The following is a 19935-nucleotide window of genomic DNA, read 5'->3' on the forward strand; positions in this document are numbered from 1 at the left end:
ACAATAGATAGAGATTTATAGAGACAGTATCTCACATATATCTGAAACTCCGATAAAATATTATAATCTTCAATGTTTGTTTATGCTGATTGTACATGGTGAAGCTATTTCATTTTCACACTCTTTGCAACTATCTGTAGCTATCTTGGATTTAACTAAAAGAAAAATACATAATCGAGAACAAAAATTAACATGACAGCGTCTGTAGCATTAAATTCTGAAATGAAATTTTAGTTTTGTCCCCTAATACTTGCCATCATACAGTAGACCACACAGACATTAAACCGCATTCAAAGAGAATCTGAGTGGCAGGCGAATGTATATACTAAGGAAATACGGTGTATCAGATAGATCAAAAATACTAAGAAAATTAACATTATTATTATCCATTATTTTTAAGCAGAAACATACTTTTTGGAGCAGGGATATTTCATCACAGGCATGTAATGAGGTTTACCGCAAAAATGCACATCGAGCTGAATCATGCCACAGGCCAGGGTGTCAACCTCAAAGCTTGGAGGTCTTTGCGCATGTTGGTTTTCAGCAGAAGCCACTCTCCTGCCTGGAAATAGTGTGCATATAATTTACACCTATCCTTTCCAAAACTCTCACGATAAGATATGCAAGATAATATTAGGACAGATTAGTCATCTGACGATTCTGGATTCAGAATCCAGAGCATGTACTTAACCTTCAAGGTTCAGGTAGAAAATTTTACATTATAAAGGGTTAAAATTATATGCTGCTTTGAATAAAAGGCTGAAGCAACAGCTAAATGCAAAAGCATACTGAATATCTGTGACAATGTAAATGTTCCTGTGAGTATGATTGATGGACTCTTTACGTACCATATTTTTCTTTTAAGATACTGCCACTGACAGAGGGGCGTCGTGACTCTGCAGGCAGCACTAGTGTCATGGTTCCGGGCGGCTCGGGCACGAGAACGAGGCATAGTGCACAAAAAAAAAAGGTGGACGACCCACTAGCGGCTCAAAGAACACAAAAACGGGGTTTATTAAACAAAACAGAAAACACTATAAACACAAACAAAACCAAAAAGACCACAAGAGGTCAAAAACCAAAAGGGGATTAACAAAGAAAAAAGAACAAAACCTAAATACACATATAATATTGAGAATAACTGACATCACAACCATCAAACACAATCAACGAACCACTAGAGAACAGAACAGAAGCAGGGACTTAAATACAGAAACCAAACTGGGTAATAAGACTAACACAGGACAGGAGAGACTAATTAACAGAGACCAGGGAAACAGGGCACAGGTGAAACTAATAACTCAAAGGAACAAAACAGGGAAACTAAGAACTAAGCAAGGACACAGGGAAACAGAAACCAATACTAGGGAATTATAAACAGGTAAAGACACAAGCAGGGGCACAAGGAACAAAACAACCAACTACAAAATCAGACACAAGAACTAGAGAAACTCAAATGAGACACTAGGGATCAAAATACATAAACAGAGGAGGTGGGATTTGAACAGAGGACAGATAGATAAACAAACAACTGCCTGCTCAACATGTTGAGCCATGAGGCCAACAGAGAACAGGGGGAAAAACACAAAGACTAACATGAAGGACGGGATGACCAGCAACACCTGCTGGTCAAACGGGGAAGGGACACAGAGTGAGACAACAGGGGCTGACCCTGACAACTAGAGCCTGACATCCATTGTGGGTTCTTTTCCTATTGTCAGTTCTGCTGCTGTGGAGCTTTGCATGTAACCCTGTTTCCCAGCCGTAGTGCTGTTAGGCCAGTCGGTGTCTCCAATTCTGCCTTTCTACGTGATTGTATATGCTCCGTGACAACTTGCCCTGTAACAGGCTCTAGGACAACCATTATTCTGTGTTTTATGAGACTTTATGGAGAATAGATGATTTATTGATGATACTCATTAAGGTTATCGCTCATTCCTCACAGCTGGATTGACGCTTTACCGGAGTACTGATGGCCAACCATTCCCTGTCTGCACTATGTCTCACCCCAAGCTTGAGCCTAACCCTGAACAGCTAATCTGTGACACCATGAAATTCTGCAAAAGCACCATCCTAAATAAGATTCTTCCCCGTTTCTAGATGATACCATCTGTGACCCTGACCCAGCAAATTCTTGATGTATAACATCCAAAGATACCTCCCCCCCACACACACACAGTTGCCATCAACCCAGCTGCAGATCAAAGACTATAGTTGTTTGTCAGGTATAATACAACAACCACTAACGGATGAACTTCTAGAATTTGCCATCAGATGTAGCTAAACTCAGAGTTGTTGCTTGCTTTGACCAAATCATCTTGGTACCCCTTGATTATCCACAGAGTGGAGTCTAAATTAGATGTGAAACCTTTGTAATGTCAAAAAGACAGTCAGCTTGTGGACCTCATCAAGAAAGGATTGTTATTTGCTATACTTTTTGATTGATTTACAACAAAATTATAAGATTTTCTAACACAAAGCCAGCAGCCATAGGAGTACATTAGCTTAACCTGCATACTCCAGTAGCCAAAAAATGTGAAAAATGATCTTAGATGTAACTCCTTGCATAGTTACCAATGTTTATTTTGGGGCGTTGGTTTCTGTGGTTTCAGGTTTACATCAGATAGGGTGTATTTTACGGTAGAAGAACACTTAGGAAATGAGGGCTGATATTTCTACAACACAAGGAGATAAGGAGATGTTTTTGATCTGTAGTAACACATGGATCACTTCAGAACTTCAACAGGATAACATAAGGGAAACAGCATTATGTTTTTGTGTCTCTATTACAGGTCAACGATGTTGAAGATTCTCCCAGGGTCTTGCCAAGCTTCTTAAATGAATTCCACTTTTGCAAAACATTCACGTGAATCAACACCCGCAATTACTTGGCTTGAGCTGGGCCGTTTTTGTGTCTTTTCTTTGAGTAAGCAGACCGCGGTTGGCTGGGCTGGGATGCCGCGGTCACACTTGCACTCAGCTTTACAGTTGTTTTAATGAGAGCAGACAGTCAAAGTCTCGTTAAAAATAAGACCTCTGTTTGCTGCAAATGGTCCCAGCGCAGAAGCCGCAGCATTTTCTATCATTTCATTTTAATTTCTTTTTAACAAGACTCCCTGCCGAGGCTGGGGTCCACCTTAACGCTCAGAATGGCAAATTCAGGAGACCTTGCCTGGCTTCACCCAGTGTGCTGGTGCTGTGGTCTGGAGTGTGACCGAAGGTACGATGGAAACTCACATTTTAAACGAATCGGACTCATCAGTCTTTTATTTTTTCCCTCGCCGTAATTTATATGTGGCATTCGAGTGTAAACCAAAAACCGAAATACTACCTTCATCGCAAGAAACCAAATGTTTGGCAGCCGTACTTGAAAAAAAAAATGTATGATTACATTAACATGTACGCCAAATTGAGGGGCCCGGAATGAAATATAAGACCTGACTTTCAAAAGTCATACATTGTACCTGCTTTAAAAGAAGAGTTTGTTGGCTGTTTGTCGCGCTTTTTGTAGCCCTTTAAACAGCTACATGACGCTCCGTCAGCAAGAGCTTTCGCAAAGGTGACAGAACATCGGCATTTCAAAAAACTCAAAGCTTCCCCATTCTCACATTCCAAGTCACTGTAGCAACATTCAAATTTGGGGACATTTACACATTATCACATCATTGCATAAGAGCCATATGAGTAGCTTAAGTAATGAAGACTACAGAAATAGAAAAATGTCTCACACACTTCCTGTGCGCCATTTATCAACCTGGACTGGCCACAAACTTTTACACACGCCCTCACAAATCTCCTCTCGGCACCAAGCCACAGAGTGTCTGAGTGGTTGCTTGTAATAATATAATAGAGGCTCATATGAGGGGGGGGGACTTTATTGTTCCCATCCAAGACCAGCATAAGAGTATATAAATAAAAATGACAAATGTAGGAAGACTGGATTTTTTGCAGTAACAAAATTAGTGACAGCATAATGCTCACATGTTAAGTCCCTGCTAGGGTGCTGGTGGACGTGTGCCGGTATCGATGGCCATACAGTCTGATGTCTGAGACTCTCCTGTAGGATGCACCCCTTCATTAGAAGAGCCAGACTGCTGAGTTTCTACTTTTCCACACACCCTACATTTCAGGAATAATAAAACGCCTGGGTGGGATGTCATCGAGACTGAGTACTTTACTAAGTTTGTGTGTCAGTTAAACCTTAATTTGGGTTCAAACAGATCAAGTACATCTCTGAAATAACAACTTACACCATGCGTGGAGATTATAAAGTGCAGCAAACATACAACATATAGTTTAGAAAACCAAAAAGGATTTAATTTAAAACGGCATATTTATAAATGGCACATAAAAATAAAGTCGGCATTGCAGGTTTGCGAATGCCAAGGAGAAAACTTCCCTTATATTAACATTTCCTGCGATTACTAACATATATTTCTTATAGTATAAACAAATATCTTGAAAGATATGTATCAATATGAATGGGGTGTATGAGGCACTGCTAGCTGAGAATGTACCAAAACCGTTTCACTGTCTATCAAAGAAGAAAAGAACAGAAGATGTTTGGATTTAAATGACATAAGAACGCACTTGTGCTTATCTAAAAATCTCCTGAAATTTTCCTGCAACATGTATAATCTTATTATCATCATTAAGGACTTTTTCTTGCTCGTGTTTTCAAAGTCTGCAACATAAAGCAATAACTTGCAGGGGTTTATCTAATAAAATAATCTAATGACAATAATTACATTCAATTTAGCATCAGTTTTGTGCTATAATATATAGTTTATTGTATAATATATAGTTTCGTGAACAGATATCACATAGACTGGCATGAAAATTAAGTGAATTACACTGATATATTGAGCATCACATAGCAGTTACCTGCAGTTGTAAATATGTGTGGCTCGGTGGGCTAAGCCTCCGTGTTTCTGCTCAGAAGATTGCTGGTCCAATCCTGCTTTCAGCACATCTGCAGGTCCTTAAGCAAGGCCCTAACCTAACTCCCAGCTTTCAGGGCATTGCTATGGGTGAATGCCCTTTGCAAGTGTGGTAGGCAAAAAGAGAATTTCCCCATGCAGATCAATCGAGGATCTATTATTATATGAAAAAAAGAACTATATGATGTTGTAGTTAAAAATACCATTGTATCACTTGCTGAATACGTAAATAAAATGAAAAACCATCAAAACATGCTAGTTTAATGTTTCAATATACAGTCAAAATAAACTGCCTCCTGCTCATTAAACAGTGAACATATAAAATAAATGAGTATAGTGTAAAGGTAACATACTTCTCACTAGAGGGCAGTTGTGAGTTTTCTATGTACATAAGAAATTCAATGGTCCAGGAACAGAGACCTGTGGAACACTGCATGCAATAAACTTGCAAACTGCTAGTTATGTTAATAAATTATTTTAGGACACAACATAATGGGTCTTTTACCATTTTGGGTGGGTAATGAATGTGCTGTGTTTGTTGTGAAGCTGTCGGATCAAAGGAAAACAACGCATTGGGTGAAACTGGAATGTTTATCTCCTAAATGGGATGTGGGATGTTTGCTTCAAGGACAGTTAGTGTAGCATAAGAAATAAATACATCTGCTGACTTACAGCACTGCCACTCAGGCGTCTTCCTGCGAAGTGCAGTTTATGCCGACTTTCTTACCAACCAATATCAACAACTCAATTATGCTTAATTGAGCAGATAATTGTTCTACTCCACATGAGAAAGAAGAAGAAAAAACAACTTAAGAAATATTTACTGCTTCAGATAATTTGCGAAAGACCTGACAGGTTGTGTTTACTAAAATAAGGCCTTTACTTTTTTCCCAAAGCAAAAAAAAGGCAGTTTCGGTAAAGAAACAAGACAGTACGCATTACAGACATATGGTATATCAGTTGATTTAGATGTGTCCAAGCTTGCAGGGGTTACACCATAATTTTAGACTATACATTTTTCACATGACATTATAGAATGTATTTCTAGCTAATACCATATGCACATGAAACACAGTCTGGATTTCTGAATCACAACATGAATAAAGCCATTGTGAATTAAAGGTGTGACCTTAAACCCTCTCTACTGTAATGTTGCCATTAAAAAAGAAACTGAATATAACATCTGCATAACTCCAGACCAAACAGCTTTTGGATGTCACAACTATGACATTCAACGGATCATTAATCTTCTTGTTTTTTGTTTTCTTGGGCTCATGTGTTGAACCCTGCTCTTAAAACCCTGCTCTCGATGAGATTAACGATTCCATTAGCTCCGAAAAAAAAACACACAACGCCAAGTACCTCTGTAATCAAGTGATCTCCTTTATAATACCGCGTCTCTGAGCAGACGTTTAATGTAAGCAGCCACGTCGTAATCCTGTCATATTTACAGCAGGGAAGATTTATCTGAATATGTCTAATTTCTTCACGTGATTTACTCTTAACATAGCAGTTACATTCATGAACATACAATTCAAATAACCAAAATGTCAGAAACGTAGACAGGATACCAGTTCAGACTGTTACCATACTGTGCACCACATCATTGTGTACCAAATATTGTACATTGTATACAAAAACACAAAATATCCCATGTGTATAGTCCATATAGCTGTTTCATGCACAGATTGCTGAATCTAGGTGGCATTACTTAAATCAAGTAAATGAACAGGTTCGGAAAACAGTGACGTATGTAAACAATTTTAGTTTGTTTATCTTAGTATCTTCTACAGTATAAAAATAGACAAGTTAACTGCTTTACTTATATTTCTACATGAGACCCATTGTAGCATTTATACTAAATTTGACAGTAATGGGACTGAAGTGACAATGTTTCAGAATTGATGACATTTAAAAATCTGGGCTGAGCAACCGCAGTTAATTACTTCACAGGGGCCCTTAAATATGTAAAATTATGAAATTTATTGGGTGGAGGGGGGTGTCACATTTTGTCACAGGGCCCAGAATATCTAGGTGTATGTAAAGGTTTTTGCATACAAAACACACACACATGTGTGTGTATATATATAAGTACATCTGTGTAAAGTCACTTTTGATTATGAATAAAAATATGCATTGGCTGACATGAATATGGGACAGGTGATTATTTATCCCAGGGACGGTACCAACATTGCTGTCATGTCATCGAGTTTTCTCCCCCTGCTGGTGAGAGCATTACATACATTACAAAGCATCATTCTCCGGGGATGATACAGCATTCTTTTCTGTATGTGGTCTTTATATCATCATAACGTTTTATAATTACAATAGGAAGACTGAAAAGGAGAACGTGGTTTTAGAATGGCTATAATGAACTTGCTCAACCGTACTAATATTACAATGAATATTACAGTTTCATAATAAATGTCTGAAAGCATTATGGTTAATACAGCAATCTGTTACTGAAAATATAGTTTGTAATGTACGATTAATAGTTTACATAATAGTGTATTATCTCAACGTTTCGTCTGTTGTCAGACAAATTAAGGTGCTAAGTCAGGATACGGAAAAGCTGTATTCATGGAACCTTCCGCAAGTGTTTCGAGAAAAAAAATAATAAATCCACTGGCAAGTAACAAGCGCCATCTAGTGTTAAAAAACAAATTAATGTTAAATAAACGTCCATCTCTACCCACAGACAAGTAAATCATTCAAATAAAGACAATTACATGAATATCTGGAAAAATGAATTTCTTATATTACTGAATATGAATTTTTGTTATGGTCAGTAAACTACAGCTAACCTGAAATAGTAACATTTCCTTTACTGGTGTAAAGGATTATGTAAAAGAAAATACCATTTTATTGATAAGATGCAAATTACTTAAATATCAACCAATCCCTGAATCCATACAAGGTGACGTAATTGCTACTAAGTTTTTTTGTATCTCAGTGTCAAACCAAAATGAAATGAAATCTTTCTGTGTTCTGTGTGAAGAATGTATCTGAAAAGAGAAACACGGACCATAAAATATATTTTGATAAGTCTGCTGGAAATGTTTCACTTTATGCAAATCTATTCATTGTTCGGTTCCTCTCAATATTTTTGTAGGATTTACTGACCCAGAATAACCAGATAGGTGTTTTTGTTTGTAGAAATAAAAATAATTCACAATTTATTTCATGTTATGGTCAATTTTGAATACTGGGTTGGCTTAATTGAATGGCACCTCTAAACTGTGTAGAGCACATCTCTCAACTGCTATCTGTTTAAATAATAATAAAAAAAAAGACAATTATCATGTTATAACTCCCCTGTGATGTTGTGCTCGCGACTGCCAGGCCAACGAAACAATCCTGAACAATATTGAACTTTTAAAATACAATATCTTATAGTACAATATAATACTTATAATCTAACTTGTAGTAGTAAATAAACCATCACAACAAACAAGGTTATAGACCACTTCTCCAGCCACAAACAGGACACACAAGTAAGGTAGCAAACATTTTATTATTTCGGGACACAGAAAAATGACTGTCAGCTGTGACATTACAGACTGCCATATACTTAGATCCCTCAAATGCAAAACATAAATAAATTGAAATCCAATTCTGAGGATGCAGACTGTCAAACACCATTATGATGTCATTGTATCTTATGTCTTCAAAGTCACTTTCAAGGATCAAAAACCACTTGAACATGAATTTGATAGCTGTCATTTTTTCCTTTTGCGTGAAAGTTATTGAAACAGATGTGCAGTCGCCGACAAGATGTGCTGCACCCAATTTTTAATTTATCTAATTAAACTGTCAGAACAAAAACGCACTCAGTAAATTGGCCACACCCATACTGACACTCCTGACATACCCATACAAAAATGATATTATGCAAGGAATTGTGCAATCCCATCAGAAGAAAATATTATGCACAAAAGAATCAATATCATGGTTTAATTATGTTTGTCAGAAACGCTGTCGTTTACAAATTAGGGTGCTTCAGTGAAACCATAGAGGTACGTTAAACAAACACATTTCCAATTTGCCATAATATACCAGAAGAAACAAAGGCATAGATTTGGGTATGGACGGTAGGGACATACTGTGGGAGTACCGTGTGGTTAGGGGGTCAGCGCTGATTTGGTCCATGCCAGTGGTCCTCAAATCACATATATTTTTGCAGGTGTGTTGTGAGAGTGTCTGCAACAGTCTACCTGGCACGCTGTTCTATGACTACGTGTAAACACAAGACGTGATTGTTCGATAATTTGTCGTATTTAAGGTGGTCTGGGATAAATACAAGTGAACCAAGATGAAGTCTGGGTTACCCAGAACAAAGCGGAGAACCTGGGACCTGTATCACAAAGCTGGATTTCTTGCTTAGTCACATAACTTGTCGGATTTCATGTACCTTAGTTTGAATGGATCTTTGTTCACTTACATTTACCCCAAACTACCTTAAATACAACAAGTTATCAGACTAACAAGAAATCCTGCTTCAGTGGACTAATAAAGATCCACCTTCATAGTCCTGGGGCCTGTACTATGAAGTGGGATTACTGGCTTATCGGGGTAACTTGTCGGATTTAAGGTAGTCTGGGCAAAATGTAAGTGAACGAATATGAAGTCCATTTAAACTGTGGTACCTTAAATCCGACAAGTTACCCCGATAAGCCAGTAACCCCGCTTCGTAGTACAGGCCACTGGATAAATGGCGCCATATTGGTAGTCTCCAAGTGGCTTCACTGACAGCATGAGCCAGCTGAAGACAAAAACAGAGGCAGTTTCTGCCTCTTGAAGTACTGTGAGCAGCTGAACAACTTCCCGATATTGTGATACTCAAAGACAGGGTCACTCCGACCATTTTCCAGCTCATATCCCTGTTTCCTATAAAGGCTCAGTCAAGCCAAAGAACAGTCTAGATGATGCTGAAATGCTCACTAGGGAATCTTTTAAACTCCCTTGTATGGATCAACATGGGGAAACGCAATAGACACAAATTCAACAAACAACAATGATCCCCTATCAAACAGGCATATCAGTATTGCAGCATTTGGACCAAGCTTTATGCTTTTATGTTCTCTAATAAATATTCAAAGGGAAAATAAAGCTGAAAAAACAAAGCCAGCATGTGAATTTGATTTGGCCGTTGGAAATGCAAAAGCATTCTGATTTAATTGAATAAATATTGGTCTTACTTGATGTGTTTTTCTTCTGTGAGAAACAAATTAGCTTTTATTAATAGTCACTAAAACCAAACATTTTATAAATTACATCACAATGAAATAAGACATGAATATTAATTTAGTAGTGAGATTCAATTAATTGTACAGCAAATCCACACGACTGCATACTTCAACTACTCATTTCCACCATGGATTGTATGACGCCCAGTAGTGTTGATACATTTTTATAAATTGAAGCTGGAATTTAAGTCAGTTAAACGATTAATAAAAGTATGGAAGTACTGAAAATGAAACTATACAGGTCGCAGCAACATTAGCTAAATGTAACTTTAAAAGTCGCCTTGGCAGCAGGCTGTCGCTTATAGGCGCTACGTTTTTTAAAGTTTGCTTTTAAAAGCAATAAGACTGTAAGACCCCTAGGATTCCTTTTCTGATAGCTAGTTCATTTGCCTGTGTGCCTATCTCCAAAACTGCTAAGCTGTAAGCTGTCTGAGATTGCTGCAATTAGTTCTCTTCTGAAAACACATCAAATGTTTGCGCTCACAGAGGAACTGACTGTGTAATAAGGTTGTGACAAAATACTTTTACTGTGCAGCAGTATAGAGTCCCAACACGTCTACAAATCTTAATATTCGTAATATGCTGATGGGAACGGAATCAAAGTCAAGAACGGAATGCAAATAATAAATGAACATCTTCACTGGTGAAGCATTTCCAAAGTAATTAATGCATGTCCTGTAGTTCTGCATATTATTCTACAGTAAGTTTTATTCGGTGGATTCAGAAGCATCATGACTGTTTATCATGTATGGCACTAAACCATCATTCCGTCCCTGTAAGGAGGCAGGCCGAGGCAGGTCTGACAGTGATCACTGAAATTAATGCGCAAGGAAAGTTTATTTGTGTTAGCTTAACTTAATCATATTTTCTAATCTGGAGAGATGGTAGAGTACAGCCCATTAAGTTACAGTATAATAGAGGATGGCTCTCTGTTTTCCAAGCTCAGAAAAATCACGCTATAAGTACAAATATCAATTTAAAACTAGACCAAAACAGAATAAGTGACAAATATGGCACGCTGTGACAGAGCAGACATCCCAAAATTGAAAATTTTACTGCAGAATTGCTGAAAGCAATAAAAAATGATAAAAGAAAATAGCTGCAATTTTTGATTTCTGTCCAAAGCAGTCTAAAGAACATTTTTAGCCAATGGACAGAATGTCAGTCCATTACGAGGAAATTTGCAGCAATTACCCATAACTAATCCTGACCCTCTGTTTTTACTCTAGAAAGGTCAATGACGCCCCTCCCCCTCGGATTGCTGAAATGAAAAGTAGTAATTCTTCATATCAGTCATTATGTGATTATGCTGTAAGAAGAACACTGTTTTTAAAACCATTTAAGAGTTGTGTTTTTGATCGAAACAGTTTCTTTAAATGTAACTTTTAAGAAACCTCATTTGATCAAATTCAGCAGATTCAACCGAAGAAAAAAAGTCAGTGCAAATGCCACATTTAGGGAAATGCAGTGAATCGAGTAACTTTAACGTACTTTAACACAGATGTACAATATAAATATTCTCTCGCTCTTCAATAAAGACAATAGAAATTACATTTCATCATGTAATAAAACCAAAATAAAAATTACAAAAGTCACAGTTTTGTCATTGGTATGTGCAGATTGTTCCACGGCCCCATCCAGAGCTCCTCTTCATCCGTGTGCTCGCTGTGTGACTCTGACTCTTTCACAGTCCCGGAATCCACGGCGGACTCCTGCTCCTCCGTGCCACGTGCCTCCTCACTCCTTGCCCTCGCTATATTGGATTTCGAGACAATGCTATCAGGTCCTGTAGTGCTGGAGGCTAAGGATCCGCTGGAGGGTCTTGTGTTTAGGTTCTCGTCTGTGGCACCGGAGACCCCCCCGTCCCCGGGACTGTTGAGGGGGAGTTTCTCTTCATGGGTCACTGCCAGCTTATCCAGCTTTTTGAACTGCTTCCCCAACCTTGTGGGTGAGTTCATTTTCACGTTATTGAGGTGGGCCACTCGGCGGGTCCTGATGATGGAGCCGTTCTGAGCGAGGTAGATGTTCCCGTTGATGTTGCTCTGGCTGCTGATATTGGACAGGCGGTTCCTGTGAGATTCTGGGGCACTGTCCTCTCCTGTGGAGCTTGTCTCATACTCCCGGTCCACCACAAGCTTGATGCGCTTCTTTCTCCCACACTGGAAGAGAGACAGTGAGTTGGTTAACACAAGGCTTCTAGAAAAGCAACATGAAATTTGAGGAAATTCCAGTACTCTGTCAGTACGCTGCCATTTACTACTATTATGTTATGAGTGGAAACAGGTTTCACTTTCATTGCATCAGGCATTTGTGCTTCATTTCATTGCTCATTAAACAAAACAAAGCACAAAGACTAGCACTGCAATCCAAGAGTATCAGAGACCAAACTCATTGAACCGATCTAATAGTACATTGCAAGTGTTGACTAGGGAAAATCTGAAACAGGAAAGCATGCAGACAGGCATAGCATCACAAGTTGGTGGGATTCACAGCATGTCTGTGGAAAGAGATTAAGATAGGAAATCACACTTAAGCAGGGCCACACCAGCAGATCAGGAATGGGACTGGCCCATCTTACTTAAAGGTTCTGAATGTTAGCTAAAAGGAAGTCGCTGATTCCTCCTCTGAATTTGATGCCTCATTTTCAGTTTCCTCTTCCTGTTCCTCATTTTCCTCAGGTGACATACTTAAAGAAGGCTGAGTGCTGCCTGATGCCGAAGAGGCAGACACAGGAGAGGCGTAATGACTAGAAACAGAGGTTTTTGTCTTCTGAGAAGAAATCTCCTCCTCTTCATCAGCTTCACTTATAGGGGACAGTTCGTTGTCCTCCTCCAAACTTTCCGGCACACTGCTACTTGCTCCTGTGCTATATATAGTCCCACTATGGGAGCTTCTGGCTGTTGAGACAGTGGCATCTTCATCATTGTCTTCATCCAACTCTATCTCCTCTTTTTCACTTGGCTCTTCTGTTGCTTCTTCAGATTCTTCACTGAAAGCAGACATAGCCTCAGATGACTTGCTGCTCTTGCTTCTCCCATTAGAGGAGCTTCTGGATATCCCTGAAGACCTGCTTCTCTTGCTACCGATTGTGCTTTCAGTGGACCTCTCTGATGATGATCTCCTGGACGTCCCAGTGTCTGAAGAGCTTCTTGAAGATTGTGCACTTATCTGAGAACTAGAAGGTTTGCTGGAAGCTGTCTTTGATGTAGATGCTTCAACTTCATTCTCCTCTGAAACTGAAGTTTTATCTTCGTCTTCAGAGTCCTCCTCTATATCTGACTCCTTTTCTTCCTCTGTATCTGACTCCTTTTCAGTCTGAGAATCTTTTTCGGTCTCTGATTCAGCTTCTGACTCTTCATCTGCACCAGACTCTCTCTCGGACTCTGACTCTTCCTTAGATGCTGACTCCTTTTCATCATCAGAAACTTCCTGTTCCTCTTCTGAGTCCACAGTACTCTCATTAGCATCATCTCTATCAGAGTCAAGCTTAAGGTAATCCTTGTCTTTACTGGGTGGAGTACCACTACTTTTCTCTGACACATCATCCCCTGAGTCCTCTTTCTTACTCTTGGCTTCTGAGCCGCTGTCCTCTTGATCAGTCTCCCCAGTAACACTTATGGAAAGCTTTGACTGCCCTTCTTCTCTGTCTCTGTCACTGGTGGGCTGGGATGCGGACTCATCTTTCTCGCTCTCGGCAGCTGACCTTTCGCTCTTGCTACTCTGAGACCTTCTCCGGGTCTGCAGCTTCTTGGTGATGTTTATGCGGCTCAGCACTTTTTGCAGGCGCTTACTTGCCGAGGACTTCTCGTCCGACGCCTGAAAATACGTGCCATCTATGACCACCCCACCATCCCGGGCAGATGCCAGAGTGGCATAATCCCTCCCATCCTTTTTATCTTTGGAAAACATCATTGGGAATATCCGGGCTTTCTTCCATGGAGAGTGACGAGGGGCTAAAGCACCAGATGGCTGGCCAGTGGTTTTGCTCGCGGATAAAATTTTGCTGAGTTTCATAACTGATTTTAATCGCTTGGCAGCCTTTGAACTGCCGGGAACGTGCTCATCCCCTGGAAGTTCGGGAGCTGCTGGGGGGCCCCTGAAGGCCACTTTCTGTGGTGGCCGAGGTGGACCTCTGCCTCGCATGGGCCTTCGACCCCGCATGGATACCTGCAGCAGTGACATCACTGAGAGTTATCAAGAAATCTCACATATTTCGAACATCCAGTTTTGAATAAAAACTGTGTCCTCCTACTCAAGTAAATGACAATGCACGTTGCTTTTCTGTGGCTCTGCTGAAAAGGTCTCATTTTTTTTATTAGTGCTGCTACAAAGAAAAGCTTTTACAAGAAGATTCGATGCAACATCTGATGGGGGCGTAAATGACAAATAAGTTTTCAGGGCCGAACAGAATGAAATTAAATGCTTTCAGATTTATGCTTTGTGCTAATCATTCTTAAAACACAATAGAAAGGAGGAATTTAAAACGTGAAAACGTTTCTCAGTTCATACACTATTTGTTTCCTTGGAGTTTCATGGTAGCTCACTCTGCCAATAAATACCACAGGTGGACCAATATAAAATATAGTAGATATAAATGTGCCTGTATTAAGCAATGATTGATGAGAGAACACTACCTCTCCCTCAGACCCTTGAGGACTGTAGTAGTAGCTGCCGTCATCTTCCATGATCACCTCTCCATACTCATCGTACATTCCTGACGGAGATATCAACTTTCGGCGACTACCATACTGAGGCAAGTCATACCTGGAATGAAACAAGCATACCGAGGTCAGCAAAACACATCCTCCACAGCAGGACTGACCCGACATCATCAGGTATTGGGTGGCGGTTCGGCGATTACGGTAAGATCCCTAAGCAGCTAGGAACCCCTCCTGCTTAATTACACTGGAACCCGGTAATGGGGGCTATTTTATTGGGGCTAACTACTACGTAGAAGATTTGTCGTTGATTAGCCAGTGTACAGTATGACTGAAATACATGCTAGAGGGGCAGGTGTGTTATGAAAGTCAAACCATGTTCAGTGACATCTTACTATGGGGCCAGTGCTCTCCTAACGCACAATTCTCGAGAGATTACGAGATTTCAGTTGCTATTGTGGGCCAACCCGCAGCTGAAGACCACAGCAAGCCCGTCTTCGGATGACATCATTCCTCACTTCTCCCATTTAAACTCTGTCCGCTGGCATAGCAATAGGCTCATTTATTAAAGGTCATGCGGTTCAAATTAATATAACAGGGTCTTCAATTTCATTGAACACAATTAACAGTTAAAGAATAAAGCTTTTGTGAGAAAGCGCAAAACTGAAATAAATTAAAATAACACCCTGTCAGTCCGCTGAGACTTTTGTAGATTCTCATTAAAAGCTGAAAAGACGCCAGTTAGGGCAATAAAGAGCAGTCTGTGGTACCTCTGTCTGGCATTTTAGGGTTTGATTCCCTGATTAAAGGCCTTACTATCCTCTAAGAGAATAAGCTTATTGACTAGGTGGCTGTAGGAGAATTGTACGAGCTGAATGAACGCTAAGAACTTTCTTTAGGGCTGCCCAGAACCATAAAACCACTACATTACATTACAGTACATAAACTGTTGAAGGATTACTTTGGTAGCTACTCTGTGAGAAAACCAAACAGCGGCCTCACGTAACCTAAGCCGACAGGAATGAGTCATCGCAATTAGCAAATGTAAAGTCGTAAACTCCTCTAGCTTACACAGGGTGAGCAGAGTGCACATTTTACACATTTATGGAAAAAACAGAGGGGGAAAAAAGTATTTAATGGTTTGGATGCTTCAGTCTGAACAGCCCGGCCAATCTCAAGATTTGAACTCCCTAGTCACACGGTACTAGACTTATGTAAATTATCAGACTCACCCGTGCTCGTAATTATAGTAATCCTGAGCGTAATATTCCTGGCCGGGGTCAATGCCGGACTCCATGGAGAGCTCCTGTTGTTAGAGCACAGTGATTACTCAACGACAGGGCAGGTTAAGAGGGAACACAGGTAAGGGATGGGTAGGGACCCAAAAACGTTGATTAAGGAAGAGTACCTCTGGTCTAAGAAGTGTTGGCCTCAGCAACTGCTGCTGCTGACGGAGGTTTGAATAGGAGACAGAAAAGGCAAAAGACGGAAAAAGGAAAAAAAAATTTAAGTTTCATTAAGTTGATATTAGAGGTGTATTGACGGCCTAGAGAGACCAATGCTGAGGTCAGAGTTAGGAAATCAAGCTTGTGAGAGCATCACAGGAAGATTTAACGTGAAATGAAGTCCACCCACAGAAAAATAAGTGCAGGGCTTAACATTTTCCAAACACCAGCGATTTTTAAACATCTATACAATATAATGGTTTTGATATATTTCTCCATATCGCCGATTATGCTGCGCCAACTCAAATTATTCAAATGATTACTTTTTCTATCAAGTCAACAATATAGTAAAAAAAAGATGAAAAATAAACAGCTTTGCTGTCTTAAAAAAAGACCTCATCCAAATGTAATATATTTTAAGTACATAAAAATGCTTACTTCTTGATGTCCATAACCTCGCCTGGAAGAAAAATAAAAATAAAAAGCATTAGCCATATTGTGTTCAGATAAGCACTTCCAAATTAAACACTGTTTTACTAACACTATCTGAAATTGAATGTCTGTATCAAAAAGTCTTTCCTACTTTTAAATAAAAAGTACAGTTGTGTTTGTGACTTGTCTCTTACCCCCAAAGACACTCAAATGCAACATGCGATTTATGGATTGTTCTGATTTACAGTCCTTGCTCAGTGAAATGCCACAAGAGAGCTGAGTGCTGGAAATGAAGTGGTGGGGATTCTAGACCCTAACAGCCATTTTAAAAAAGCACTATTTGATAGAAGAATGTATTGAATTTGTAGTCACCGGCAAGGTGAATTACCTTCAGTTTCAGCCAAAAGGAAGTAACGTGTGTAGCACAAGAGGCAGAAAATGCCGAGAATTTACTGTAATGCGCCTGATTGTATCTGAGGCAGAATGACGACTTGCACTCCATGAAAGGCAACGGTGAAGTTGGGTCATGACCACTCATGCAACAGACCACTCCGCATGGCCAAGTAACCTTGTCTGTGAACTGGGAACTTGCTTCAGTTAACCAACAAATACAGCTAATTGAAGAGGAGTAGGTCAAAAGCAGCCCAGACAAATGTCACGACTTCCTTTCAGACGCTCAGGGGAGCGTGCTGGTATTTAACAAAAACGAGAGGATGGGAAGGAAATGCTAGATTAGAGTAGGTTTGATGTGGGTGACAGCCGTGAGCCCATTTCACTCTCAGATGTCACTTCGCGTGCCGACTGTGAATTAATATTCCGTGCATGCCACTGATTATCGGGGGCAAATTACTGCCATTGTTGTCTGATGTGGAAGTAATGAGGAACTTAAATGAAGATTTATCACTCGGCGATAATTTGTGACTTTCAGAAGACTTTTGGAACTCCTCCGCTTCCCCCCGTTGCGACGGGGGATGCTGCATGTCTGCAATAGTGGATGCTGTAGACCTCGGCAAGCTCCGCGCTCCACAGATCCATGAACAGGCTGCGATAAATAATGCACCGGAATAGACCGGGCCACAATCGAGAAAGGTGAGACAGACAGTTTCCATGGGCCTGGTCAACTACTACTAATAATATCTCAGGCATTCAGGCCAGGCACGCTGATGACACACCTTGACAGAGAAAGACCTGCATCTAATCACTGATTTAATCACACCATTGGAAAACCTGTTATGTGGAAGTTAACCACAGAAAACAACACCGCTGCTGGTGATCCAGGAGGCCTGGCGAAAAGGAGTCACACCAAAGTAATCCCTACACATCGGTTAAACCACAGCAGACGTCTTTGGCTGAAACAATGGCTTTAAAGATGTACAAAATCCTGCTTTAGCATGTTGATGCGCTTGGAAAATAGTGTGGTGACACACCTGTGTCCAGTTGTCAACTTTGTTCCACGAATCAACCCCACTGCAAGATCTGTAGGCATTTACTTTTGGTTCTTTTGTAGGTGGTAAAAGTTTTTTTGATGCTAACTTTCCAGGTTAAAGGAACTCGTTAAATAATCGGCACGGGGTTTGAAGTGTATTCTCATTCTCCAGCAATAAGAACGAGAAACAAAGGCACCTAGAAGCTTTCATCCTTCTGAAGTGTAGCATTTGGTTTTATCATCTCCCCGAGAGACTAATTGAGCATGTTTCTCTCTATCTGCTACCATCACTTTCGACATCATAAGCACAAATGAAGGAAGGAGAACGGAACCGGGATGCTGAGATTATGAATGCCTGGGCGCGACCTCTGTAGACACCGGACGAGAAATAATGAGGGAAAACGAGGCCTGATGAACTCTAGGCCTGAGAAAAAACAAAAAGTTAGGAAAAACAGAGGCAATCCTGGTCAAATTTACAGGATGGGACCAGGATTTAAACAAGTGCATCTTGCTATGAAACCCAGGACCACTGCTGAAGCCCGGAGATTAAAGTAGGTGACTGTGCATTACGTGCCATCGAATAGCAGCAGGGTTATGTGCCATCAATTAAATGCAGCCGTTAAAGTTGGGATTAGTGAGAAACATTGTCTGAATATAACGTAAAAATTTGGAGGCTAAAAAAAAAGACAAAAGCCAAATCAGATTTAAGATTGATCAGTCGAGTAATTATCTGTGCTGTAGATAGACTGGACATCCTTGGTTCTTGTGGATCACTGAAGACTAATTTTGCAGAAGCAGCTGAATATCATGTCTGTTTCTGTCTTTTTATACCCATTTTAAATTGGAGAGAAATCCCATTAAAAGAAAATAATACCATTAAAGGGTGAAATAACTAAACATACAAACACAAAAAAATACATAAATAGCTAAAGCTTTTTCTTTCAAAAGGAATTCAACTCAACTAACACACACGCAGAAACAAAACAAAAGGAACTGACATATATTAATAGCTACATCCCTACAATTTGACACAGAACTTCGATACTGATAGTTTGTCAGTTTTCACTAAAGAAAATGAACATGATTCAATTAATTCAGTAATAGGCCACTCAGACTCCCAAGTCTGATCGAATATGAAGCAAGTTTCCAAATGCTGGATTTAAAATTTCCGGAGAAAACTTCCAAATCAGTTATGAAATTACAGCATTAGGGATGTGACAGTTTCTTGAACTGAAGCATGTATTAACTCAGTTTTACATAATGTATTTGACTTGAGATCTGCATTAAATCTGAGTCAGCATGTTAGGGATCTCAGTAAGACGTGAGATATAAAAAGTAAGCAGAACAAAAAGCAAGCAATGTGAGAGAAAGTCAGCCTTTATATAAAACTTAAAGTTACTGAGAGGTAACATAACAAAACCACACAATCAGCTTGGTAACATAAATCTAAATGACTAACCTCTTTGGGGGGGGGGGTGTAATTATTAAAATACATACATATTCTTCATGTATTTTAATATTTAAAAATAGTACAAATTTACTATATCTTTACTTATGTATACTCTGTTAATGTCTAATAATACTCAGTGAATATAAACCCAAATAACTTACATACAGTCGATTAAGATACACTATAAAGAAAACAGAGTGAGATATGTGAAGATTTTTAAGTCAAAATGAGCAGAGATGTAAATGTAAATAAAGAAAACAGTCATGGAGAAGATGATAGATAAGCAGTGGAGAATGATTGTCACAGGATAGTTGACTGAGATGGAGAGCACATTTCTT

At 39.6% G+C, this 19935-nt stretch overlaps 1 protein-coding gene across 1 annotated transcript in view; it reads right to left on the reverse strand.

Moving 5' to 3' along the window:
* Positions 1–12311: 12311 nt before the first annotated feature.
* The window catches only part of pcdh15b (protocadherin-related 15b), a 155563-nt gene continuing 147939 nt past the window's right edge, over positions 12312–19935 (reverse strand). Inside the window, exons 34-38 of the mRNA XM_023830939.2 lie at positions 16728–16749; positions 16253–16291; positions 16077–16150; positions 14821–14950; positions 12312–14353 (exon numbers count right to left, since the gene is read on the reverse strand). Of these exons, the coding sequence (XP_023686707.2) occupies positions 12785–14353; positions 14821–14950; positions 16077–16150; positions 16253–16291; positions 16728–16749 (1834 nt within the window). The 3' untranslated portion in view covers positions 12312–12784. The remainder of the gene's footprint in view (positions 14354–14820; positions 14951–16076; positions 16151–16252; positions 16292–16727; positions 16750–19935) is intronic.

Source organism: Paramormyrops kingsleyae, chromosome 20, assembly GCF_048594095.1.
Source record: "Paramormyrops kingsleyae isolate MSU_618 chromosome 20, PKINGS_0.4, whole genome shotgun sequence".
Classification (NCBI taxonomy): Eukaryota; Metazoa; Chordata; class Actinopteri; order Osteoglossiformes; family Mormyridae; genus Paramormyrops; species Paramormyrops kingsleyae.